The sequence below is a fragment of the Pleuronectes platessa genome, chromosome 13 (genome assembly GCF_947347685.1).
Source record: "Pleuronectes platessa chromosome 13, fPlePla1.1, whole genome shotgun sequence".
NCBI classification, from domain to species: domain Eukaryota; kingdom Metazoa; phylum Chordata; class Actinopteri; order Pleuronectiformes; family Pleuronectidae; genus Pleuronectes; species Pleuronectes platessa.
The window spans coordinates 19951062-19977225 of record NC_070638.1 but is presented as its reverse complement, the minus strand read 5'-3'; the positions used below and the strand labels follow the sequence as shown (position 1 = coordinate 19977225).

At 42.9% G+C, this 26164-nt stretch overlaps 1 protein-coding gene across 1 annotated transcript; it reads right to left on the bottom strand.

Moving 5' to 3' along the window:
* Nucleotides 1-12568: 12568 nt before the first annotated feature.
* LOC128454198 (gastrotropin) lies at nt 12569-25259 on the bottom strand. The gene is made up of 5 exons (XM_053437491.1): nt 25011-25259; nt 13549-13664; nt 13258-13433; nt 13002-13091; nt 12569-12619 (listed from the first exon to the last, which is right to left on the bottom strand). The coding sequence occupies exons 1-5, from the start codon at nt 25103-25105 to the stop codon at nt 12569-12571; spliced, it is 528 nt and encodes a 175-aa protein (XP_053293466.1). The 5' UTR covers nt 25106-25259.
* Between the last annotated feature and the right edge of the window lie 905 nt (nt 25260-26164).

Genomic DNA, 26164 nt, shown 5'->3' with positions numbered 1-26164 from the left:
CCGAGGCGTTCCCAGGCCAGTGTTGAGATATAATCTCTCCACCTAGTCCTGGGTCTTCCCCGAGGTCTCCTCCCCACTGGACGTGCCTGAAAAACCTCCCAAGGGAGGCGCCCAGTGGGCATCCTTACAAGATGCCCGAACCACCTCAGCTGACTCCTTTCTAAGTAAAGGAGCAGCGGCTCTAATCCGAGTTCCTCACGGATGACTGAGCTTTTCACCCTATCCCTAAGGGAGACGCCAGCCACCCTTCTGAGAAAACTCATCTCGGCCGCTTGTACCCGCGATCTCGTCCTTTCGGTCATCACCCAGCCCTCATGACCATAGGTGAGGATAGGAACGAAGATCGACCGGTAGATCGAGATCTTTGCCTTGCAGCTCAGCTCTCTTTTCGTTACAACGGTGCGGTAAAGCGAACGCAATACCGCCCCCGCTGCTCCGATTCTCCGGCCAATCCCACGCTCCATAGTACCCTCACTCGCGAACAAGACCCCGAGGTACTTGAACTCCTTCACTTGGGCTAAGGACTCATTTCCTACCCGGAGTAAGCAATCCATCGGTTTCCTGCTAAGAGTCATGGCCTCAGATTTAGCGGTGCTGATCCTCATCCCAGCCGCTTCACACTCAGCCGCCAGCCGATCCAGTGAGTGCTGAAGGTCACAAGCCGATGATCCAATGAGGACCACATCATCCGCAAAAAGCAGTGACGAGATCCTCAGACCACCGAACTGCAACCCCTCCCCACCACGACTACGCCTCGATATCCTGTCCATGTATATCACAAACAGGATTGGTGACAAGGCGCAGCCCTGGCGGAGACCAGCACCAACTGAGAACGAAACTGACTGGCTGCCGAGGACCCGAACACAGCTCTCGCTTTGGGAGTACAGAGATTGGATGGCCCTGAGGAGAGACCCCCTTACCCCATACTCCCGCAGCACCTCCCACAGTTTCTCCCGGGGGACCCGGTCATACGCCTTCTCCAGATCCACAAAACACAAGTGGACCGGATGGGCATACTCCCAGGCCCCCTCCAGGATCCTTGCGAGAGTGAAGAGCTGGTCCGTAGTTCCACGTCCGGGGCGAAAACCGCATTGTTCCTCTTCAATCTGAGGTTCGACAATCGGCCGAACCCTCCTTTCCAGCACCTTGGAGTAGACTTTACCAGGGAGGCTGAGAAGTGTGATACCCCGGTAATTGGTACACACTCTCTGGTCCCCCTTTTTGAACAGGGGAACCACCACCCCGGTTTGCCACTCCTTTGGCACTGTACCCGACTCCCACGCGATGTTGAATAGGCGTGTCAACCATGACAGCCCCTCAACACCCAGAGCCTTTAGCATTTCTGGCTGGATCTCATCAATCCCTGGGGCTTTGCCACTGCGGAGATGTTTGACTACCTCAGTGACCTCCACCAGGGAAATTGACGACGAAACACCATCAACCTCGAGCTCTGCCTCCAACATAGAGGGCGTGTTATTCGGATTCAGGAGTTCCTCAAAGTGTTCCTTCCAACGTCCGACGACCTCCTCAGTTGAGGTCAACAGAGTCCCATCCTTACTGTACACAGCTTGGATGGTTCCCCGTTTCCCCCTCTTGAGGTGCCGGATAGTCTTCCAGAAACACTTTGGTGCCGACCGAAAGTCCTTCTCCATGACCTCTCCGAACTTCTCCCACACCCGCTGCTTAGCCTCCGACACGGCAGCAGCTGCAGCCCTTCGGGCCTGTCGGTACCCTGCAACCGAGTCAGGAGTCCTCCAGGATATCATATCCCGGAAGGCCTCCTTCTTCAATCGGACGGCTTCCCTGACCACCGGTGTCCACCACGGTGTCCGAGGGTTACCGCCCCTTGAGGAGCCTAAGACCCTGAGGCCACAGCTAGCCGCCGCAGCTTCAGCAATGGAGGCTTTGAACACCGCCCACTCCGGCTCAATGTCCCCAACCTCCACAGGAATGCCAGAAAAACTCCGCCGGAGGTGTGAGTTGAAGATACCTAGGACGGGGGCCTCCTCCAGATGTTCCCAGTTCACCCGCACTACTCGTTTGGGCTTACCAGGTCTATCCGGAAATTTCCCCCATTCCCTGATCCAACTCACAACCAGATGGTGGTCGGTTGACAGTTCCGCGCCTCTCTTTACCCGAGTGTCCAAAACATGCGGCCTCAGATCAGATGACACGATCACAAAATCGATCATTGATCTTCGGCCTAGGGTACTCTGGTACCAGGTACACTTATGAGCACCCTTATGTTCGAACATGGTGTTTGTTATGGATAATCCATGACTAGCACAGAAGTCCAATAACAAACGACCGCTCGGGTTCAGATCAGGGAGGCCGTTCCTCCCCACCACGCCTCTCCAGGTATCTCCATCGTTGCCCACATGGGCGTTGAAGTCACCCAGCAGAACTACGGAGTCCCCTACTGGAGCCCCATACAGGACTCCATTCAGGGTCTCCAAGAAGGCTGAGTACTCTGAGCTGCTGTTTGGTGCATACGCACAAACAACAGTCAGAGTTTTCCCCCCTACAACCCTTAGGCGCAGGGAGGCGACCCTCTCGTCTACCGGGGTAAACTCCAACACCGCGGCGCTCAGCCGGGGATTTCACCTGAGACCACTCTGCCATCAGAGACCCTACCAGGAGCACAAGGCTCCAGACAACACAGCCCTCAGGTTCACAGGGACACGCAAACCTCTCCACCACGATAAGGTGACGGTTCCAGGAGAGGAAATGTAGGTCTGTAAATATCTAATCTTATCCAACATGCTGATACAGGTTGTCCATCTACCAGAGGGTTATTAGATCAGAGTAGAAGTGTAAGAACAAGCCACAAAGGTTTAGAAGGAAAAGTGGGACAAAAAAGTGAGTACACATTGTGTCTTAAAAAACCTTGGAACCCTTTTGAATAACACGTAGATGTAACCAACGGTATCCTCTGTCTCAATCCGTGGACCACTACCAAAGACTTCTTCCTCCACAGAAGAAACTATTTCCTCCAAGTCCATGTAGTTCTTTCTTCAGAATAGACTCTCAATCTTTTCTAAAAGTCTAAAAAGATAATGTTGAGCCAAAACTCTAAAGTATTTTCTCATTTGTGAAACTTACAGGGAAGTAGAACTGAACCAGATGATCCCCATTCCTCATTTTAATGCAGTCCACTGACTGATGCTCATTGTGAATATCGGCGTGTTTGTCGGAGGATCAAACCATGTTGGCCACCTTGTCGTCCCCCCAGCTTTCTGATGTTACAATTAGGAGGCTGTGTATGACATACATATTGACCAGAGGGTCAGTGTGTTTGTGGCATTTCCTGACAGCCACACTCAATGGTGGGGTGAAAAGCCTGCTGGCATAGAGAGGGGAGAGACGTGCTAACCATTCCTAGCTGGATAACGGTGTGCAGGACTCCTCTTAGAGGCATTCATGGCTTCACCTGTTTATACACAGCCAAAGTGACAAAAGTAGCCTGAGAGCGAACCTCATATCCTGCTGACATCGAATCTCGACACAACATCGACAAAGTCGGAAAGTTACACACGGAGCTCCGCCAATTCTGAGGTCAGAAAGGTGTCATGTAATTATGGTTTAGACAATCCAACAACCACTTTGTCAGAGGCATATTAATCCCTTTACAATACAATGCAATTAACGGTGCTTTCAGATTCAATTGTGTGGACAAAAAGGATCCTGAAGAAACACTGAAATGCTGCAATTTCATAGTTGCTTCTCTGAGGTACAAACCATCTTGCAAACGTTGTGCGAAACACATAAGATAGTTTGGCAAAGTTATTTTGGAAGTGGGAATACATTTCCTTCTGTGCCAGTTAATAGAAGGACTCCAAAGAACAACAGAAGCTCAGTGAGAGGAAAGCGGCAGGTTCTTTGTCACAGAATACAGCTATAGGCTGAAAATGCACACTATAATACTAAATTGAGCTCCATGGTTTTCTTCCTCCATCCAATTGGACCAACCACCTTTCACCAAGACAGGAGATCTTCAAGCAAATTGCCAGTGTTACCATGGTTATTACAGGTAATTCCAGGTTATTAATGCCTAACATGCCAATCACATTGGGCAATGTAACCCCTTCATTATCCTACCCAGAGCATTCTCCCCCTCATGCTGTTTCTACTTTTTATTATTGTCTCAATTCCTCACTCATTCCTACTGAATCCCTCCTCTTTTTGTCTATCTGTGTCTTGTTTTTCAGTGCATCCTCTCAAGAACTGTGATTTGAGCTGCTGTGATTGAAATTGGAGCTGGGGAATGATAGAGTTACTTCAATGATAGCAAACAGAGAAAAAAACTTTTCCCCCCCTTAAAGAAATTGGGGGAAAACAACGTGAGTATTTCTGGGTCTGTTCCATAAAGCCGACTGAAGTTGACTTCATGCTGTCAGATACAAAGAAGGCTGCTAACAGGCAGAATTAGATTTTCTCCAGTATTATGCAACCAATTTCACTGAAAGTGTCTTTCTTATGGTCCACTGAACCCAATAATGACGACCACTTGTGTCCTTTAACAGGGAATTCTTTGATTGCTAAATAGTTTTGTCCAGATATTAGTACTATTCACTCCAGCAGCACAAAAACACTTTCCTACTGGACACTGGCACAATCACATCATTGAATTCCATTCCTGTATCTGTAAATATGTTCTCCGAATGTGATTTATGTATGTATGTCAGTGATGTGTTAAGTGTACAAGCTACTGGATGATCTGAATTTCCCACGGGATTAATAAAGTATCCATCTATCTATCTATCTATCTATCTATCTATCTATCTATCTATCTATCTATAGTAGATGCATCACAGCCCTGCTTGGGTTGCTCTTCGTTTTCTTGCTGTCCTTTCATTTTCCAGCATATGGGTCCCCTCCAGGCCCCTCAGGTTACCAGGTTTCTTTTTGTACTTGTTGAACATGGTCTTCAAATGGCCTTTTGTGGAGCACCATCCATGGAGTAGCTTGCCATATCCGGCTGTATTTAATTTATCGAAATATTCTAGAAATGGTCACACCAGGTTATTCCTAGATGTGGTGACGGCAGGGTATGCAGAGGGTGCTCCAGAGACACGATGAGTCAGCTGTTTGTTACCCAAGCTTCACAGCTGTAGTGGAGGGAGGAGACGTGGACCTTCGAGCGAAGATGTTAATTCTTTTCTTCGAAGACCCAGCACAAGAGTCTCTCAAAGGTGGCTGAAGGTGGATTCAGCTCTGCACCTGTTGTCTTTTACCAGAGAATACTCACCAGGTATATGTGTGATGGAACTCCGGACACTTATTCATCAGCAGCAGTGAACAGTAAATGTGTGGGTGGGATGTTTTCGCTGTATTGGCAGATTAGTGATGTTTGGAATTGTGTTGACGGTCAGCCCCATCCTGCATGGCCCTGTATGCTCTCACAGGCATGTCAAGCGCTAACTGGAGATCTTGTGGACTGCGAGACACAAGAACACAATTGTCTCCATACTGCAGGTTCTCATAGAGTTGAAACAGCTTTTTAACCACGGCCCATACACACACCATCAACCAGCAGTCATTCGGAAGATGATGTGGCACAGTCTGAAAGAATGCCTTTAGAGATTTAAACGGCTTAATGTGAACAGACTCTTAGAGTAGTGAGGGTTGGTGCAATGACTGACATGTCTCTGCTGCGAGTAGAACTGTGCACATATTCTTGGATAAATCTGAGAGGGATTTCTTCAAACCAAAGGTCAACTTTAGGGAGCTTTCACACCCACCTTATTCGGATGAACCATTGGACATTTCAGTTTAATCCAAGCCAAAATAACAAGTGTGGAAGATGCCTCTTACAGATCAAAACACCAAAATTCAGTCCGACCAAAATAGCTGGTCTCCGGAACAAACTGAACAATGGTACGGATCATTTGCAGTGTGGAATTGTCGTGTGCATGGTTTTTTGGGGGATGAATTGCAGGAAGTTGAAAGAAGAAGAAGAAGTGGAAGGGACTCACAGGTTTGCTTGTAGTCTCCGCCTCTGAAGATATAATGTTTGAAGTATCTGGACATTCGTTTTGCTGTTTATAATAACATAATGATAGTACAAGACAAATTAACAAAGTGAACGGGTTCCTTTTCATCATTTCAAATGGAAAGTCATCAAACATAATCGCCAAACTGAAAACAATCAGACGTCAGACAGACGCCTGTCTATTCATCAATCAATGTCACGTATAGGTAGACGTAGCCAGCAGAGGTTTCCTACTCTTTTATTGATCCACTTATTGTGTATGGCTTTTCATCCTTCATACACAATTAAACAATTCAGAGGGCAAACGTTTATTTGGGGAATAAACATATTAGCCACAGCTCTGACAGAGTTGTGTTTTTATCTTAAGCTAGTTTTATTGGTCTCTGACTCACTTCTCACATGTTCATACATTTCTATAAAATAGAAAACACATCTACACTAAAATAGATATACTACGTCAACCATGCTTTGAAGAATTCATGTTTGTAGCAGTAAGTTGTAGGGGAATGCAAGTTCATATTGTGGCTTGGCTTGAGGTGTGCATGGAGGTGCAAATCCCAAAACAGAAAGAGAAACACAACATGGAAATGGTAACAAGCCATTTTCTCCCCACTCCGGTTTGCCTTGATAGAAACCAATCAGAAAGAGGCAGAATGGCCAATCAGAAACAGTAGCCTTGGAAATAGCCAATTAGGCCTTTTTGTCTGTGAGGAGAAAGGAAGTGATATTGCAGAGTGATTGCACCAGTGCGGAGCTACACAAACATGCCCAAATGACACCTTGCTTGTTGCCTTCCAACCCTAATTTTCCAGGAGCGTGAGATCTTGATTGCATCGGTGCTGGCAAGAGAGGAAGTCTCATTATTACACCAAAACAATCGCCACCTCAGAGGCAAAAAAACAGAGGGAGCTATGGAGTCATCAGCTCTTGACTCAAGGCCAGCGCTGCACGCACACACACACACACACACACACACACACACACACACACACACACACAACACACACAAATGCACTGAGGCTGTAGGCTGGCAATTTTATACAAAAGATTTGTACCTTACTTTGGTCCACTTAATGAAGCTGTAAATTTAGAGACACGGGAGCATTTGCAGTGCTCCTCTGAGAGCTGCTCCAATGATCCTGGGAATGAGCTGGTTAATTAACTGATTGTTTGCTTGGCTGGAAGCCACAGAGAGAGAGAGAGAGAGAGAGAAGATGTGGAGGGAGACAAGAAGGAGAGGAAAAGAGAGGACACAAGGGGAGAGGCCAGGAGAGAATGGGAGTACTGAAGGGCAAAACGGAAAGCGTAGCACGGAAGAGGAACAGGGGGCACTGCGAAAGAAAAGTACAAAAGAGAGAAAGGGGCTGAAAAGAATAAAAGGGGAGGAAAGCATAGCGGAATAAGAAAACAATAGTGGGAAAGAATGAAAATAATAATAGATGATGAGTGTAGAGAAGACAAAAAAAAGGTATAATGATCCAGATATGATCAGAAAATGAATGTATATGGGATGTATAGGATACTGTTTTAATCAATTGTTTGATGTCATACTGCTTCCAGGAACCGGTGGCAGCACTGAGTTTGGTGCTACTTGCAATTCAGTGAGTGAGGAAGTAATCCTGCACCAGGTGAGCTGTGAGCCTCTGGTGTTTTTCTAAGTAAGAAAACCTTATCTGTCTCAGAACATTGAAGCTAAAGCCCAACATGTCTCAGTGTTGAGAAAGACTAATTTCTATAAGTAGATTCCACATGTGAATATACACAATCTGTAGGCGAGGGCAAGAACAATCAGTAGTTTGACTAATCACGATTGCACAGCCTTTGGTTGTCCACAGGTAAACAGTCTATGTGATGACAAAAAGAGGCAGAGCACATTATGAAATGTTTGTGTGATAAAGGAAACCAGTCGGACTGTAAACTGACTGATAACAGTATCATGTCTCCAGAGACTTCTTGACCAGAGTAAATAAAGTTTTTCATTGCAGATTTTCAGTTAAGTGTTTTTAATTCTTTCCTCACCTGTAAAGACATCGATGTCAGGGCTCTGTCCCTGATTTGATGCATCTCACATGCCTCTGTTTTCACACAGGGAGCATGTGCAGGGGCGGTTCTGGCTAATTGGAGGCCCTGGGCAAAGAACAATTTTGAGCCCCCCCCCCCCCCCCCCCACAATTTTTTTTTTCTATTTTGACTATGTGAGTGTGTATGTGTGTGAGAGAGAGAGACAAAGAGAAAGAGAGAGAAAGTGATTAAATAAGTGTGTGTGAAATGGAGACTTGTGTGTGTGAGTGTGTGTGAGAAAGGGAGACATGTGAGTGAGTGAGTTAGTGTTTGTGTCATACTAACCCAGGGGTAGTCAACCTTTAGTATCGAAAGAGCAATTTTGCCCCCTCTTCCCCCAAATTAAATCTGCCTGGAGCCAAACAAATATTTGATTACACAGGTTATAAAGTTATATATATAGTTATACAATATATATAAAAACTATAGTTTATTAAATTATAGAACGACAATAAAAAAACTGTTTAACTGCTATTTTAACCTGTTACAAAAAAGGAAAACACCAAACTCTTATGAAGAGGAGAACATAATACATGTGTAGGCCTACTTTGAATTAAATGAAACACAGAACTCTGCTTTTTTTGCTCATCTCCAGCTTGGTACTGTTCAGCAGATGCTGTGTGCTCGCTCTGGAAATGTCTTTCAACATGACATTTCTTATTGCTTGCTAATTCCTCGCCACATATCAAGCATACAGGTGTATGACAATGTATGGTGAATTGTCATACACCTGCATCGTTGCATCGTTGGCAGTGAAAGCAAATGAATCTGTCCACGCAGAATTAAACTCTCTATTTACCTCATCTTCCATCCAGTCTGCATCTGAGAGCTCTGGGCTGTCCGTGCCTTTCTTTTCACAAAACTCTTGAATCTCTGCTCTCAGGTCCCATACTGTTTTAAGCACTTTGTCCAGACTGAGCCATCTGACAGCTGTGTGGTAGCCTATGTCCCCATGTTCAGTCTCATGCTCCTCCAACAGTGCAACAAACTGTCTGTGATTCAGCTCCTGCCCTGATAAAGTTAACTAATTTAGTTACATCAGTAACATGATTCATTTTGAGCACTGACTTACACAACACCTCCTGATGTATATTACACAGGGTTCATACACATTTTTAACCCATGACTTTTCCATGACTTTCAATGACTTTAACCAACTTTCCATGACCAAACATTTTGTGAGATCTCAGTGTATACATGCAAAAGAGACTAAATTTAGTATTTAAGCTAACAATGAGAATTTCAAAGCATACAGTAAACCTTGAATTACACAAATGAGTGAGACAATAGTTCGATTGACGTCTGTTGTAACATATGGCATGTACTTTTCCATTTGTAGCGAAGCATGGTTAAATCTACACTTCCCTGGCGTAGTGCATTATCTCACCTGCTTCCCCACCGAACATTTCAATTAGTATGAGATAGTATGCCTACTTATATTTTGAGCGTATTTCTTTTAAAAGCATTTGAATTAATTAAAACTCAGCGTAAATGAACGACATGAAAATATGAATATAACAAATCTCCATGACTTCTCCAAAACTTTTGGGATTTTTTTCAAGCACTTTTCCAGGACTGGAAAATAAACATTTAACAATTCCATGACTTTTCCAGGTTTTTCATGACCGATGTCCTCGATCCTTCTCGTTACGTTTCGTCCGTAAAAGTCACTCCGTGCTTTGTCTCGTAGTGGCGGTTCAAATTGTAATCCTTAAAAACAGCGATCTTTTCTCCACAAACTAAGCACACGGCTTTCCCTTTGACTTCAGTAAATAAATACTTAGCAGTCCATGTCTCGTTAAAAACTCTATCTTTCTTCTCTTAACGTGGGCTGACACTTTTGCGGACTTTAACAGCTAAAGCCTGAAACATGCTTCTGCGACTGCGTCTGCGTCTTTTCACGCCGCTGTGGCGCAAGACTCGTTGTCATTCATGCTTCCCCAACCGTTGCGCGTCTTACAAAGCAATTCCGCGCCAGAACACTAGGCGGAGTAATGCTTTTTGTCGAAGACGACCTGAGAGACGCCTTCTTTCTTCTTCATCGATTGTTTATTTACATAGCTACTGCGGCTCCTTGTAGCCTTTTTCAGGCGGACAAATACGCCAGTCAGTGACGGGTTATACAAGTGGACATACTTTCGGATCTCTTCTGCCAAACGCTCTTCTATTTGGTCCATATTCATTCTTCTAAATCTCCCGTTGTTTCTGCCTGTATTATGGGGCATGAAACCAGAAATGCAGCTCCAGAAGGGATGTAGAGCAGACCAATCACAGCCTTGCGGGCTGAGTGAGCTTGCGGAGCTTTGCCGTAAATTTTAGAAAAGGGGGTCGACAACCGTCAGCACGTAAGGAGGGATACATAAGCACATAAGGGACCCGGAAGGGCTCTTGCGCTTACGGGCCCGTGAAAACGCAGAAGCATGTTTCAGGCTTAACTCACATCTCTTCTTAACTCCGTTCGCCAACACATCATCCGCTCGCGGCATTCAGGATGTACGTCAGGTAAATGTTAAAAAAAGGCACCTTCAAAATAAAAGAAATGTTGTTGTATTCTCTGCATGATGTTCACTTATTTACAGCCAAAGGGCCGGATGCGGCCCGGGGGCCGTACAATGCCCAGGTCTGCTGTACAGTGTTGTGCGGGCGAGTGTGTGCGTGTGTGTCCCCAGACATCACACACACACACAGGCCCCGGGGCTCCGCCCTCTCACATTCGCTCAGAGACACAGAGTGAGATCAGAGCTCGTTCCTGTTAAGCAGCCGGTCAATGACAAACAAGACACAGTGTTCAAAAACCAAGTTGAAAAGAAAGTACGATGAAGCCTGTCTTGCTATTGGGTTCATATTGAATGAAGGAGGACATGAGGAGTGATTTATTTGAAAAATAAAGAAAAAAATTATAAATAAGACGAGGCCCCCTGGTGGCCGAGGCCCTGGGCAACTGCCCGACTTGCCCAATGGGACGCGCCGCGCCTGAGCATGTGTGTATATCTACTAAGACTATGATATAAAGCTTTGCATAATCAATTCCTGCCATAACAATGAAATCTTGTTAAAACAAATAAATGGCTTTAGTCAACAAAATTGCTTGCTTTTACTTTGAAACAGGTCCAGGAAGTGTGGCAAATATTTATGTTGTCAGTCGAAACTGCGTTGAAAGAAAATCTTCACAGTGTATTTGTAGAGGAGACTCTGACTCTAGAGGAGCAGCGCGGCTCGCCCAGTGCGGCTGCTCTGACCTGATAACACGGGCGCTGAAATTATACGAAAGATGTTCTGCACACACGTGTGCCGCTCACACAGCCAGTGTGGCCCGGGGGGTGAGGACATTCATCATCACTCACTTATATTTTATATACATTCAATGTTCTTGAATTCTGTATGAACTGCAATGCCTGGACTTGATGAGCTGGGCATCGCGGAATGTGATACAGGATGTCTTATGCCATGTGTCCACTTTAGTTATATTTTGAAACGCACATGTTGTCTGGTTTCAGGTGACTTCACTTCCTGTCCCTCCTTGGTTACTGCTCTCCTGAGGACCCTCACCTGCTCTAATGTGACTTTGTCTCCTTCTCTTCCAGTATTTAGTCTCCGAGTTTCGCTGCAGTTTTGTCAGTGTGTCTTGAACTCTTCAGTTCAGTAATCATTACATTCTTACAGGGCTCATATTTGACACCTTTCTGGTGCATATTAACAGGACAGTCAGCCAATGTAGGAGTAATGTCCCAAATTACCGTATGTAGTTTCAAAGCCCAGAAAACGTATTTTACACAATATGGGCCCTTTATTATATTTTTTGACCATATTTATTTTACTGTTGGTAGGTCCAGGGTTTTTTTCTATTTATTATGGGTTCTTAGTCCAGATTGGTGGAGCCTGGAGCACTTTTATCTCATGCTTATTTTAGTATTTATAATGTTTTATTGTTTTGCTTTATTACATAGTATCATGTCCTATCTGTCCTTTCTGCAAAGATCTGTCAATTGGATGCCGCTTTCTTAGACTGCATAGGAACCTGAACACTGATATATTGGATCTGAGTGAAGCTTTCTGGTAGCGTGTGGGACAAGGTAAACCCGGCCCAACCTCAGCCGACCAGCCACCTTTTCATATTCCTGAAGTCGTCACAATGTGAGTAGCGTCTGTATACTCTAACATAATTCCAGGCAGTGATGGCCTGTTTTAGTTTTTGAATACATTTTTTCTCAACATATCAAATGACTTTGTCATATCTAGTGCTTTAAAATTCAGTACATATTCTAATGCCAGTAGTAAACATGGCCAAAAATATCTAGATTGTCAACTCCTCTTAGGCTGGATTCACTGGCTCCCCTTAATCTGTGGAACTGATCCAATGTCCTTGCTTAAATTTACATTTGTGTGAGATCTAAAAATCACACAACACACTCATAATCACACAGACACACACACAAGAAAGTGCAGACGGAAACACAGATTCACGTTGCTATCATTGCCTTAGTTTATTTACTGAAGTAGTTCTGAGGTCAGAAGTTAGATCTTCTTGCTGGTTCTCTTCAGGACTACAGCACCAGATTTGGAGGTCTGTAGGGAGACGGAAAAGTAAGTAAATTATTAAAGACAGAAATATGTGATTCCAGTGCCTTGATGAACTTAAGCGTATGTCATCAAAAGAGAACGTTTTTCTGTCAGTATGTGCTTTATTTGTTCTAATTTTCCAAATATTCAAAAGGTAATTTTCTGAAAAGCTGGATTTGGAACGGTAACAGATGATTTTGCACATTGACAAATCTTAGTAACATTTGGAAAACTACATTTGAGACAGTTTTTCTTGTTAGCTAAAGCTGCTACCCAGCTGCAGATATATAACATTATGGTCTGTAGTGATCTCTGAATGGTGCTGAGCCGAACAACTGTCATCACACTGAAGGTTCTCTGCTGTGAAGGCATAAGAGCGTGCGTTTACCTCAACAAGCTTGCCTCCAACGATCTCAGTGGTGTGGTGGTAGTTGGGGAAGGTCACGTCCAGCTTGCCTCCGTTCATCTGCACAGTGGCCTGAAAACATAAAGGTTACAATCAGTCAGGGAACCAGGGTAAATTCCTCCTCCTGCTTTCTGCTAGGTTTATCATCACTGTCATGGTCTCATGTCTCTTCCCTGTAAAGCTGCAACTCAAGACTGAATACGATAAGAGACAAATCTCTGGATTCTTTCCCTCCTACCTTGAATTTCTTTCCTCCAATAGTCTCCATATCACTCTCCTTGCCGATGGTGAACTTGTTGGTGACCGTGGCGTTTGTGGGGTAAACCAGGGTCCAGGTGAAGTCATTGCCGTTCTGGGTGACATCTGTGATCAGCTTGTAGTCGCGGCCCTTCTCCATGACTTCATCGGGGATACCTAAGACGAAAAGACAAGAGGAGTGTGAGGTATAAAATAGCTTTGATTTTGGTCTAGAGAGTAAAACACACGTGCTGTGTGAGAAACGTTTTCAGATTCTTGTCTGCATTCTCACCCAGCAGCTTGCAGAACTCTTCGTATCCCTCCTGGGTCTCGGTTTCCCATTTACCAGCGAAAGACATCTTGGTGGTATTGGTGGGTGGAGGCGTGTGAGCAGAGATAATGAGGAAGCTGAGGGAAAAAGCAAGGTACTGGGACTGAGACAGCTCCTTGTTTATATACTGTATGCCGGACGCCACCTCCCTCATCTGCATGTGGTGACACAAGAGGGTAATTACAACTGAAGATGATGACTAAATCATCTTATGAGTGCTACAAGAGAGAGAGGGCAATAACCTGTGTAAACGGGTGTTTATGGAGCTCCGAGGCAGTGAGTAAAATGCTGACTGCTCATCACGGGCGAGCTGGTGGCTCAACTCTAGGTCGATGAACTCTCCTACTATGGCTTTATGGTCACATCTTCCATTTTACTGCCCGAACAGTTTAAAATTAAATAAAGAGCTTTGTTTAAAAGTTAATCCCTCAATCTGACGTAGTTTGTTATCTTTACATTGTGAATGATCTCATCTGGAATGAGATCATCATGTACTTACTCAAGACCTTGAATCTTTATTCATAGAAAGATTAGCACCGATACGAGTCATTTCACAAGCTTTTTACAATTATACAATTGTGAATTTTGCATCATACAACACAAACAATCTCTTTATCTAAATGTATTATAACACCATCTTCTGGGTCTGTATGGTTGAAGGAACCTTTTGACAAAATCTACAAATACCTACTGAATGAAACAAACCCATAATAAAGTTTTGTGCGTAAAGGTTAAGGCAAAACCAACAAACATATCAACATAAATTTGACTTATTTAGCTGCAACAGCTTTTATAACTGCTACTATGTGTGTTAATAGTTTTTGGACAAATCTATGGCACAAACCCTGTAGCTCAGAGAAACAAAATTGATCTCACTTAATTTACACAGATGATAAATGTTAAAGACCATTTTCTGTTTTTGGTGTTTTCCCTTCGCTGACCACAGCTTGTTGCAACCGACACACAGAAAACCTGTGGCCAGGTGGTATCTTTGCATCTGCACCATCCGGTAGGTGTAAAGATTGGTTTCTGAGTCTCCAGGCAAAATGTAATGGAGTTGCTATCTATAGGGAGCTGTGTGTACTGTACCTGAAGGCAACCTGGACACATTGAGGTACGTACAAAATGCACAGTATACAAAAAGTGTATGTGTGTGTGTGTGGTGTGGTCTGTGTGTGTGTGTGTGTGTGTGTGTGTGTGTGTGTGTGTGTGTGTGTGTGTGTGTGTGTGTGTGTGTGTGGCCTAATGTGATCAAACTTTATGTCTGGAGTCCTGGGGGTGAATTGTGGTTAGGTTCAGGTTAGGCATGAACAAGTCCTGGTTATAGTTAGTAATACGATTTTGGTTTAGGCTTTCCACATTAAATGGATGTCCTAATTAGGTCACATAATTTGGACATTTGGCTTTTACCAGGCGCTAATGGCAAATGACATGGGCCTGAAGGTATCAGCATAATATTAGTGTTACATTGTAATAATTGTGCATCCAGCTCATTTACATGAACACGACTGAACTCCACATGTCGGCTGGTAGCTAAGAAGCATTAATGAAAACATCTGCCAGTCAACTAATACGATGGGATGGGCTCTAGAATGGGTTATTCAGGCCACAACTTGTGATTGGGTCAATGTACATGTACTACGACTGCATTACATATATGCTATTACAATGTGATATATTATTTTATATTCAACAAAGCATCGGGATTGAATCGAATAATGCGGGATAATGTTTTTATCTATTATTTTATTTGTTCATTTGAACTCGTATGTAATTCAGTGGTATAAATATACATTGGTGTCTACTCTGAGGACAAATATGAATGAACCGAATGAGATGTCATCGTTTTCTTTCCAGTGTTAAAATAGTATGTAAGTGAAGCTAAAGTAAATTTGACATTATTAACTGAACTCTATACAACAAAACACACAATAAGGAGTAATACGTAATCCTTCAGATAACAAAAAAGATTTTTGACTGTAGGCGTGTGGCAGCAAATTGAATAAAATCAGCCAACAACAAAAAGAAGCACTTTTCACGTCTTCCTTTATGACAAATACATTCAACTGCCACACAGTTAACAGAATTTCAGTGTAATGGTGAAAATTGTCCATTAAGGTGACTACACGACTGAAGCACCTCAGGCTTTCAATTCTGCCAAACTGTGAATAGGTGAAAGCTTTTTATGCTGCACTTAACTTCGATCTGGCACAATGCAGCCGTTTTCACAGACCAATGATAGTGTTTCTACCCTGTGAAAAGTCACCATGGCCTTGAAGGTCTTTATAGATACATAAAACATTGCATTGGCCAACATCCTATAAAAGACACCATTATCTCTCACTCTTTACTGTCTCTGCTCACTCTCTCGAACAAACTCGCACATGGGGTCAGTGTGCTGAAGTGTTGAAATACAGTTTAAAAAAAAAAACTGTTTCATCAGATTTTACGTGTTCGGCACCTTTACATTTTTTGGTGCACAAGCTGTGTGTGTGTGTGCGTGTGTGTTGTGATGCTCAACGTGATATGTCACCGGGTTCAGACAGTTCTTTGACTGCCTCACATTGACATTCTAAAAAAGCTCCAGGGAACTTGCAGCCTCTGGACCTTTATAGAGACTATTTCATTTGACCCATGAGACAACTCATATAAGCAATGAAGACATATTTAATTCATTTTACTTTGTACCAATTTTTAGCACAATAGAAGACAATAACTTAAAATACAACACTGGCAAGTCCTTCAGGGTCGTTCTTACAGCTGCAACTAACCTGGATAAATTAGTTGAAGCTGTCTAATCTGAGAAGATGAAAAATTTTATGAAGGATCCATTTTTGCCGCGGTGGAGCTGCTACAACCACAAATTGTAAAAATGTTCTAAAGGGTCAGTTTGCTTTAAAGAAGCATCTCAGAGCAGGTTGATGATTATGACAAAAGATATTGAAAGAACACTGACGGACACTGCAAGGAATTAAAAAACTTTCTCTGGAACAACTGACAACTGTCAACTGTTTGTTGGTTTGATATGATAATGAAAACCAATGCTCTGTTTGTAAGGTTACGTTTTGTCAGAGGAAATTGTTTTGGATAAAACCATCATCATCATCTCTACCACCGTACAAACAAATTAAGTAAACTTTATTTGTATAGCTACTTTCACAGACACAAAACCACAAACTGCTTAACATCACTACAAAATACACTTTAAATGTAAAATATATTAAATATAAGAAGGTTCAATTATTATAGCAAATGCCTCAATCCAGATACAATACCAAATTTAATTTATACGAGCAATAGTTCAGTCTGGCCTGTAAAGAAAGTTGTAAAATATGATATGGCCCTAAAAAAGAGAAAGGTTGCTCACTCCTGCCGGAGAATAGACTAAACGATGCGTTTTCTTCTATACAATATTAAAATGACTGTGTGACTCTTAATGCATCTTTCTTCATGTGGCTTTGTGAGGGATCTGTTTTATTTTAATGTGCTGCCCGGCCCCTTTGTCTACTGTTTCACTATCTCTGTCAATACTGCATTGTGTTTTAAATGCATCAATTTGCTCAAAGAAGAGGAAACGGCTTCAATCTCTTTTCCCTCCATTTGAAGCTCTGCCACAATGTGTGTGGAGTCTTGATAGACATGTGTGAAGTAGGATGTGGTAAGTAAAGGAGAAATATATTCAAGTAATGTAATTAAGTACAATGTTGAGGTTCCCTAACCTGAGGTACAGAATGATGTCCATTTTCTTCTGCCTTCTATATCTTCTAGAGGCAAATATTCAACTTTTTCACACATATTTATATAATTATAACTGCAAAATACAATCAACTAATGAATAGCAGCAGGGTAGTGGTAGTAGTGTATAACGTAGGTAGAGTAGATCTACATGATCTGATCTACTTGAATGTATCAATAATATTACAAACATATTTCTGAATTGGGTCATTGTGCATAATCTCCCTATTGGTGCTTCAAGTGTGTATTTGGACGCTAACACTGCATTCATTAAAAGTGCTTGTATTTCAACCAGATCATAATAAAAAGGAATGGCATCAGTATCTGTGATAGTGTACTGTCTTACAGTGTGAGTACATCTTGGCATGGGTCATCCACTCCTATCATATAACAGGTGTGAAGATAACACACAGGTAACAAAAACACATTGTTAGGTTTCCTTTATAATACACATTATCAATAATAGAAATGCTAGTTCACATTTTATGGGCATAGTTTAACTACAAAGGATTAACCATTAAAACATGCTGATACACTTTATCCAATCCAGTCCTACAACATGGACCTGTAAACTGTTGGATACTACACACAATTCCCTGGTAATAAAACCTCTCTTGGTTCAGCTCTCAGTGCTGTGCAGCTTGCTTCTCTGTGGTTTCAGATCTAATTTAATCTCCTGTTTGTGTCTCCAAACATCTCCTGCAATGGCTGCTTTACATTCACAGCCTTCCATGGGCCTCACGGGTCAAGCTTCATTATAAAGGTTTCAGGACATCCATCGTGTTTCTCACTGAGTTATGGAAACTGCCTCAGTGGTTCGCGTTTACCTTCAACTGTAGTAAATGTTTGTATATTGATCCTCCTAAAATCTGTTTATACAACGTGTAATAAGTGACTAATACATCTTTTATAGACTGTATATGGAAGGGGTTACTTTCTTTATATAGTGATCATCACCACCTGGAGGACAATGCATTCTTATTTTCTGCATGCAGCTTATTTCCTGTATGTTATGCATGATATGATGTGAATTTATCTGTAAACATGGATTCCACATGTATAGATATGAACCTCAGTGTTGTGTTGACAGTCATGCCAGTGTTTGTGGAGTGGTGTAGCATTTTGGTCCGGGCTGAAAAATAATGAGGCAACTAAGCAGAAAGTTTATCATAATCACATCCAGCGAGGGACTGATATTGCTGCATTTTGTTTCTTCATTTACATTTTAGCATGCTCCACAGCGTAAAAAAAACAGCAATGATCAACTCATGTCATGGACGTAGAGTATATCTACTGCGACTAACAAAGTGTTTTGCATAATGTACTGAATGTGAGTTACAATTCATCTAAAGTCATTTGTATCTGCTCGTCTCAAAGTCCTTCCAAACTGAAACCCTCTCGGCAGTTAAACGTGAGCAAAGTACAATTTTTACAGTTTCTTGTTGAGTTGTTTCCTCGTGGTTACACCTTAATAGTAAACTGCTCTTTCATCATTTGGTGAAACATTTCCCTTTTTCTCTGATCCCTTAAATCATCGTCGATAATAAGTAACTAACTTTATTGACCATGACCTCATGTCAATAAACACTTTTGCCCCTGCTCTTGTTTTCATGATCCTCAGATGTACGCCACTATGTTCTCAGACTTATGGAGAGCGAACCGAAGACAACTCAACAGAACCGATGTTGAATACGAGAGAAAACAAGTATATGAACAAGAAGGAGAAGATGAACGAGTGGAAGAGGGGGAGGGAGAGAAGATTCTAAAGAAAGATACATATAGATAGATTCCTTTTATCTGCAGCTATAAAGGGGGGATTTGTGATGGAGGAATTAAAAGGAGGGGAGGCCTTGATATGCAAATGAAGCTGCTGCTAATCAAAGCAATAAGATTAGCCTTCCAAATTGAGATGAAGAAAGGCTCCATTATCTGGGCCGAGTGTCATGTTTAATAACGCGGAACGGCATCGTAATTCACTAGTGATGCAACTGTAGCTTATGTGTGGGTGTGTGAGTGTGTGTTTAAGTGCACGAGAAAAGTGTATGTCTGCCTTTTAGTGTGTGAACGAGAGAGAGAGTGAAGATAGTATATACAGAGGGAATTTAATTGCGAAAGACACATTTTGACCTTGTGTGTGTGTTTGTGTGTGTGCACGGGGGTCACCCAGCATGAGTGAGTGTGTGTGCGAAGGAGAGAGGGGGAAAACTAAGTGAAAGGGAGAAAGACAGGGCGCAAAAAGCTGGCTCCCATGAGAAAAGCGGGCATGCACGGGGTGTGTGTGTGTGTGTGTGTGTGTGTGTGTTTGCGTGTGTTTGCTTTGATGCAAAAGTTTTGTTCTTGTGTGTTTGGCAAACACAGCGTTAGACAAACGCGAGTGTATCCTCTCACATTCTCAGAGATTACTGCCTCACCTGGTTTGATTGGAAGCATCGTGGTTGGTTATGTATGATTGAAATGGATGTGGACAGGTGTAAGTGAATCAACTGAGGGTGACACCGAGGGGACTGCAACATACATGTGAGCTTTAACAAGCACACACATGACTCTGTACCAATCCCACCAGCTCTTTCTGCTGCCTCGGTAAAATCTTCTTTGCAGGATTCATCTTAAAGGCAGATTTGTAATGAGGTCACCAAGATGACTAAATTAACTAATGTGCTTTCTTCAAGCTCATTTTACTTTGTGTAAGATAGGGGAAATAAAATACAGCAATAGCAGTAGTAAAATGCGCAGACTGGTGTACACCTCCCTAAAAATGTTGTGTAAATATACTTTTTTTAGCTCATCCCTGTCTCTTAAGCTGTTTTCCGACATGTAGTTCGGGCCCAGACTTTCTCTGGAGTTTGCCTTTCACACATGCACAGCACGGCAGGACATTCTGTTCACAACAACAAAGAAATGTGCAGTGTTCAGGTGAGGGCTGGAGCAGCTGGCCGAAATAGGACGTAAAGTATTTACAGCACATTATCACCCAAATGCTAACATGACTCTACGGCAATACAAACCAGCTCTTCTAACATCGTCTCCCTTTTTTTGTATTGCAGAAATTTCAGTAAGGGTTACGGTTACACTTTAGAATATGATACTCTTATTCTCCATCAACTAGTTTTTTATTACCCTGCCTTTTATGAATTTTAAAATGCTTTGCTGAGTGTTGTTCCTATAAGGTGTTACTGTAGTACCATGAGATTGGTCATTCTCCCTCAATAACATTAAGAATAATATTTCTTAGTGTTGAACTAGTGAATTAGTTACGAGAAAGACCTCATTTTAGAGTTATAAAAACGTACGTGAGAGTTATTTGGACAAATATTAACACTGATTTATTACATTATAATGGAGCATATTATGTCATTGAGGGAGAATGGGCAATCTGACCTTTACTTGTAATAGATCTATCAAATATAATACTTCCTTCTGAATCGTAGCGGTGTAGTACACTTAATTTGCCTCTTTAGATTTCTGCTTTAGTACTGTTGAGTTTTGAGTACCAGCTTTGGATTGGTGTTGCCGCCTTACAAAAAGACTGTTTTGAGAGGACTTTTCAGACTAATGAAAAGAGAAGGTTAGCTGCATCATTCACCACCAGCAGGTTCCATTTTAACACTTTAAATTTAAAAAAAGCACAGATGGAGCCTGTAAGAAAGCAGAATATCACGTCACCTTTGACGTACAGTGCTTAAGGTTTCAGCGTTTCAGTGGAGTGAAAGGGAGAACAAGCAAAATGGTTGATAAAATATTAGATATTTAACTGCTAATAGTGCCGTCGTGAGGCCACCAATTGTTCATGGTAATTATACCAGTCTATCACATCTAATTTGACCATGACTGTTCATGGTTGGAAATGCTGCACCTAGCACCTTTCATTCTGCAAAGCCTGTCAGGGACTCGGGCAACGTGCCAATCTAAGCATTAAACAGAGAAACAGAAATAGGCCACGGTAGCCGCCAACAGTAAACATTCTGCTGTTGTTATCTTTACTGTTTCTCAATCCGTCCTGACAGCTTCGCCATCCTTTGGGGAAGGAAACGGCAGTCACTGCTGATTATAGAGCCCCCGCCGCCCCCACCACCGCCCCTCATCCAGGGAGCCAAATTATGCCCGCATTAATATTTCATATTACACGGGACTTGCAGAGAAACCACATGTGTACTCAGCCCTTTGTCTTTGTGTCAAATGAAATGTGCTCGGCAATCATCAGAGGGCAAGCCGAGGTGGTGCGAGGAGGGGCGACTACCGGAGGGGAGGGCTAGAGAGGAAGGGGTATGGAGGAGATGTGAGGAAGGGATGGTGGGAGGGAGACAAGGGAGGACGAGAAGTGTGGGGAGTTGAGGGTAAAGAAACAGGAACGAGCGGGTGGGACAAATACAGGGACTCGGAGGAGAGACTGTAATGTATGGGCGAGAGGAGAGATGAGGCAAGAAGAGGAGAGGAGCATGGAGGTTTGAAAGCTGAGTGTAGTAGAGAGATAAAAGATCGGCGGAATCGATGAAAGGCAAGGTGAGCAAAGAACAAGGTAAAGGAAAAGACAAGAAGGGAGAGAAATACCTCTGTTCTTTAAATAATGAAGGTGAAGGTGTGAGCTGGGCTGAGCAAAGGACAGAGAGCTTTGTTTGAAGGCAGAGAAAACCAGGGAAAGCAAGTTGATTTCAGACATGTACTGAACTCCGGATTATCTCCTGAAATTATCCAGAGGGGCTGTCCGTAAATAGGCAAATGTCCCAGTCAGTTATTCTGGACATTTTCTGGAACTTTTCTTAACAGCTACCTGGTAAACTGTCTGAGTGAGACCATGCAGCAGGAGATTGTCGATTCGCAGTGAGCCAGTGGGTGTTTTGGACGTTTATACCTTGTGACGGATGCAAAACTGAAAAAAATCATAAAGAATACAAATATCTCAATATCTATCTGTCGACTTGGAAAGATACCGAGATTCAAGAGCTTTCGGATAAAATAAAAGGCTGTAGCAACAAAAATGGCGGTAGGTGTGTATGTGAGTGTGAATGTTCTCTATGTTGGCCCTGTGATGGACTGGCGACCTGTCCAGGATGTACCCCTCCTCCCACCCAGTGTCAGCTGGGATTTGCAACAGCGCACCCATAGCTAATTATTCTTGCTAGACTACAAATTATAATTCTCTTTATTCACTGGGCCTCTATTTGCCTCACCTGAGTGACAAGCAAACATTACAGTAGGACAGAGTTACAAATTAGAGTCAGCAAAAAGTCTCGCTTTTAATATGACTGTGGTTTAGAAACCAAGCTGTCTATAACCTGCCTATAAGCCAATTTATGCTTCTCCGTTTTGAGGGACATGGGCAGATAGGACCGCCTTCTTTGCCGTGGAACGCCTTCTCGGGGCTCCACGGAGAGCTTTTCTTGCAGCTCTGATTTTTCTAACTACATGTCGGCATGGCGGAGAGCCTACGGATAGCCATTGGCTGTGATTGGTCCGCTAACGACAGTATTTCGGAACGACATCATTTCCGGACCTCAAACTTCCTGTTTCATTTCCTATACCACAATAAACCAGAACACAACTACGATACTACGATTAATGTGACAAGTGTGTTAAGCCAGCGGAGTTGTCCGGCTAACGGTGGATGGTTAGAGCCCTGACGGCATGTGTGTATGGTCACATACGGTTATAACGAACTTCATAACCACGCTAGTGTCCTAGCCACCATGCTAACTGCGGTGGTAACAGCGCAAAAACCTGCTGTCACGACTTTAATTCCATGGTTAGTTATTATCGGGAGTCCTTCCTGACTGTGTGTGGAAGCTGGGGGGGTAGCTAGCTGCCTCCGTGTAGCTTCAATCTGTTGAATTAGCATTGTAGTTCGGAAACAAGACCGGGGAACCGCTGCGCTAAGAAACAATAACATAAGCATATATATATATATATACGGTTAGGCTCTCCCAGCTAATGCTAGCGCTAACTTTAAGCACAGCAACAAAAACAGCTGCGGGTACATTGTATTTTAATGAGTGCTGCTTGTGACTTTGCTTTTCTGTTTTCGAGCATACACACACATCCAACACAACTGGTCCAGCATATTTTTGCTGCTCGTTGCGATCGCTACTAATGGAAATCGCTAGTTTCATAAGACGCCATTATACTATTTCCGGTTTGGGGATGGTGTTCTTAATATTACATAAAATACATATAAACGTGTTTATATTACCAACCACACATTAGACTTACAATACAGTATTAAAAATTGTTTTAAGTAACAAAATACATAAAAAATCATCTTGTGTGTGTTAATTAGTTGTGATATTGTGGTCCTGTTGTATACACTATGAGATTGACTCATTGTATCGTGCAGTGTATTTTTTTTTTAAATACTAGAATTACTGAGAGGATAAAGACGGACAGGTTTATATTTGTCTGTTTTAGCGTAGGCCCCCAAAATTTTTCGATGGCGTAGTTAGTTCTTTCATGAAAAAATCACAAGGCATATCTGTGAGATGTGGCAGCCAAATATATAAGAAGAGCATTCAAACATATAAATATATTTGGTCATTCCATGTGCTTTTTACCTGAAATTAATAAAACTAAGTGTAAAATATACATTTACAGAGTATCATGGGATTTAAGTTGTTGTTGTACATCACTATCCTGCGACAATTAGGTTTTTACTGGCTCGGAGATGAGCTCACAATAAAGCCCACCAGCTACAAGTCACTAAATCGGACACAGACACAGCCTGTTGCCCTCTGGCCTTAGAGATCGTGACAAAGCCATATTTTCCCTCATAGAATGAACAAAGCATTTTGAATTTTGAATAAGAAACGACAGCAGGGATCACTTTGGGCTAACAGATTTACAGAATCAGGTTCATGTTAAATCTGAATTAAATCAAGCAATACCCGGCGGGCCCAAGCCCCTGTGAAATAAATATCCAAGACCCATGGTGAACAATAAAAGCCATAAATCAAGCTATCTGCCTGTCAAGATAAATGGCACATCCCCCATATTACTTTGATAACACAGATACAGGTGGCGCTGGGCTCATCCCATTGTCCATTAATAGAGACGGCCTCACCGACAGATGGGGTTTTTCTTGTTGACAACAAAGACACAGAGAGACACGCACAACCACGCCACGTCAAGTGATGATAAAGTGAGAGGTAGATGCTTTTTAACAGGCGATAGATGCTTTTAAACAGACGTAAATGTAGAGGGGTGGGGGGGGGGGGGAGACCCTCTGCTTTTCTCTTGTCTGCATTGGAGATTCATGCCTGTTAATTACACACACACACACACTTGACAGGAAGCTACGAGCTGGTTGGTTGGCTGATTAACACGAGCCTGTCTGCGGGTGAGTGTGCTCCCATCACGCTGAGATTGCCGCAGCCTCTTGTTAACCCTCATTGTACGAAACAACCCAGTGGCTCACCTTCAAGCACACTCACCAGCCTCTTATTCCCAAACCTCTCTCACTGTCAACAGTTATATTGGTGTGTGTGTGTGTGTGTGTGTACATGTGTGCGGATGTGTGTGTGAGTGTGTCTGCCGGTCCCTTCCCTCTCACTAGATAGGAAGTTAGCGGCAGCAGCTTCGAGAGGGCTTCAATTTCCTCTCCCCTAACCTGATTATTAATTACAGTCTGCCTCTGGCTGTCCGCAGCCCAAACATTGTACGACACCGTTACCAAGGAGACCGACACAAAGTCATTCACAAACCTGATTCTGGATTTGGGCACGCTCTCGGCGCGGTGGTTGCTCGGTTGTTCAGTCTGTGTTTGTGTCAACTGCGGTGTTTGAAGTTGCCCGTGCATCGATCAAAAGTTATTCAGTCAAGTCGCACGTGCGTGATAAGTATTGAGGGGTTAAGCGACACCTGTAACTGACTTGGCATCGTCTCAAAAGCTCGAAACTCACTAAACACTCAGATGAAACCAACGCCTGGTTGCTAAACTGTAGACTGATCAAGGCGGCAGCGTGCCAGGAAGTCAGTCAGGCCTGAGCTGCACGGCACTCAGCGGTAATCAACCTGGAGCTGTGCCTGCGGCGAGGCTGAGGGACAGCAGCCTTTAAATGGGCTTCTGGCAATCAAGCTGTGTGTGTGCGTGTGTGTGTGTGTGTGTGTGTGTGGGCGTGTGTGCTTGTAACCCACTTGTGATATGAGATGCAGAGCAGAAGTACCTGCCAGCCACAAAATATGGCTCATAATGCTCAACAAGTGTGTCCTGTGTTATTTTAGTGCTGGTCATATGGCATTATGAGATACACACACACAGACATCACACACACTCAGACACACATGCAAACACACAAAATCACTCTCTTGTACTTTAGCTTTGTGAGAGCCACTCGGCCCTTAACCATTTCAACTAAATGTCTATGGATCGGTCAAAATGTCCTCACTTTACCGAAATGTTCTAAAACAAACATACGCGCACACACACACACACACACACACAAGCATTACACAGACTTCAGAAGAGCTTTTCTTCCACTAATAAAGACAATGAAAAAGATTTGTAGCGATACTTCAATCAGACATTTTTAAGAAAGTTGCCCTGTAGAGATTTTTACCTCTAACCAAAGGAAGCTGTGTATATCCTCGTGGCCAAAAAGTGTGTTGAACCTCCTTCCCTTCTAACTATTAGCAAATGCATTAATAAAAAATAAAAAAAATCCTTTCTTTTCCTCCCTATAACTGTTATGCAGAGTTCAGTGGATTTCTGCTCTACACTTTACATTCCCACCCCAGACAATAGGGTTAGTTGTCCAGATTGACCATAGCAGTGCATATAGAAAACATAATACAGCATAATCATTTTATAAGTATTATATATAAGACTATTAGACAAACTGCTCAAGATTAACATCGG

Excerpts from the sequence above, each read along its gene's own strand:
- LOC128454198 (XM_053437491.1), bottom strand. The coding sequence starts at position 25,105 with ATGCACGGGCAACTTCAAACACCGCAGTTGACACAAACACAGACTGAA. Across the intron at positions 13,665-25,010 it reads GTGCCCAAATCCAGAATCAG|CTTCCTCATTATCTCTGCTC; the intron begins GTTTGTGAATGA and ends TTTTTCCCTCAG. Across the intron at positions 13,092-13,257 it reads TTGGAGGAAAGAAATTCAAG|GCCACTGTGCAGATGAACGG; the intron begins GTAGGAGGGAAA and ends TTATGTTTTCAG.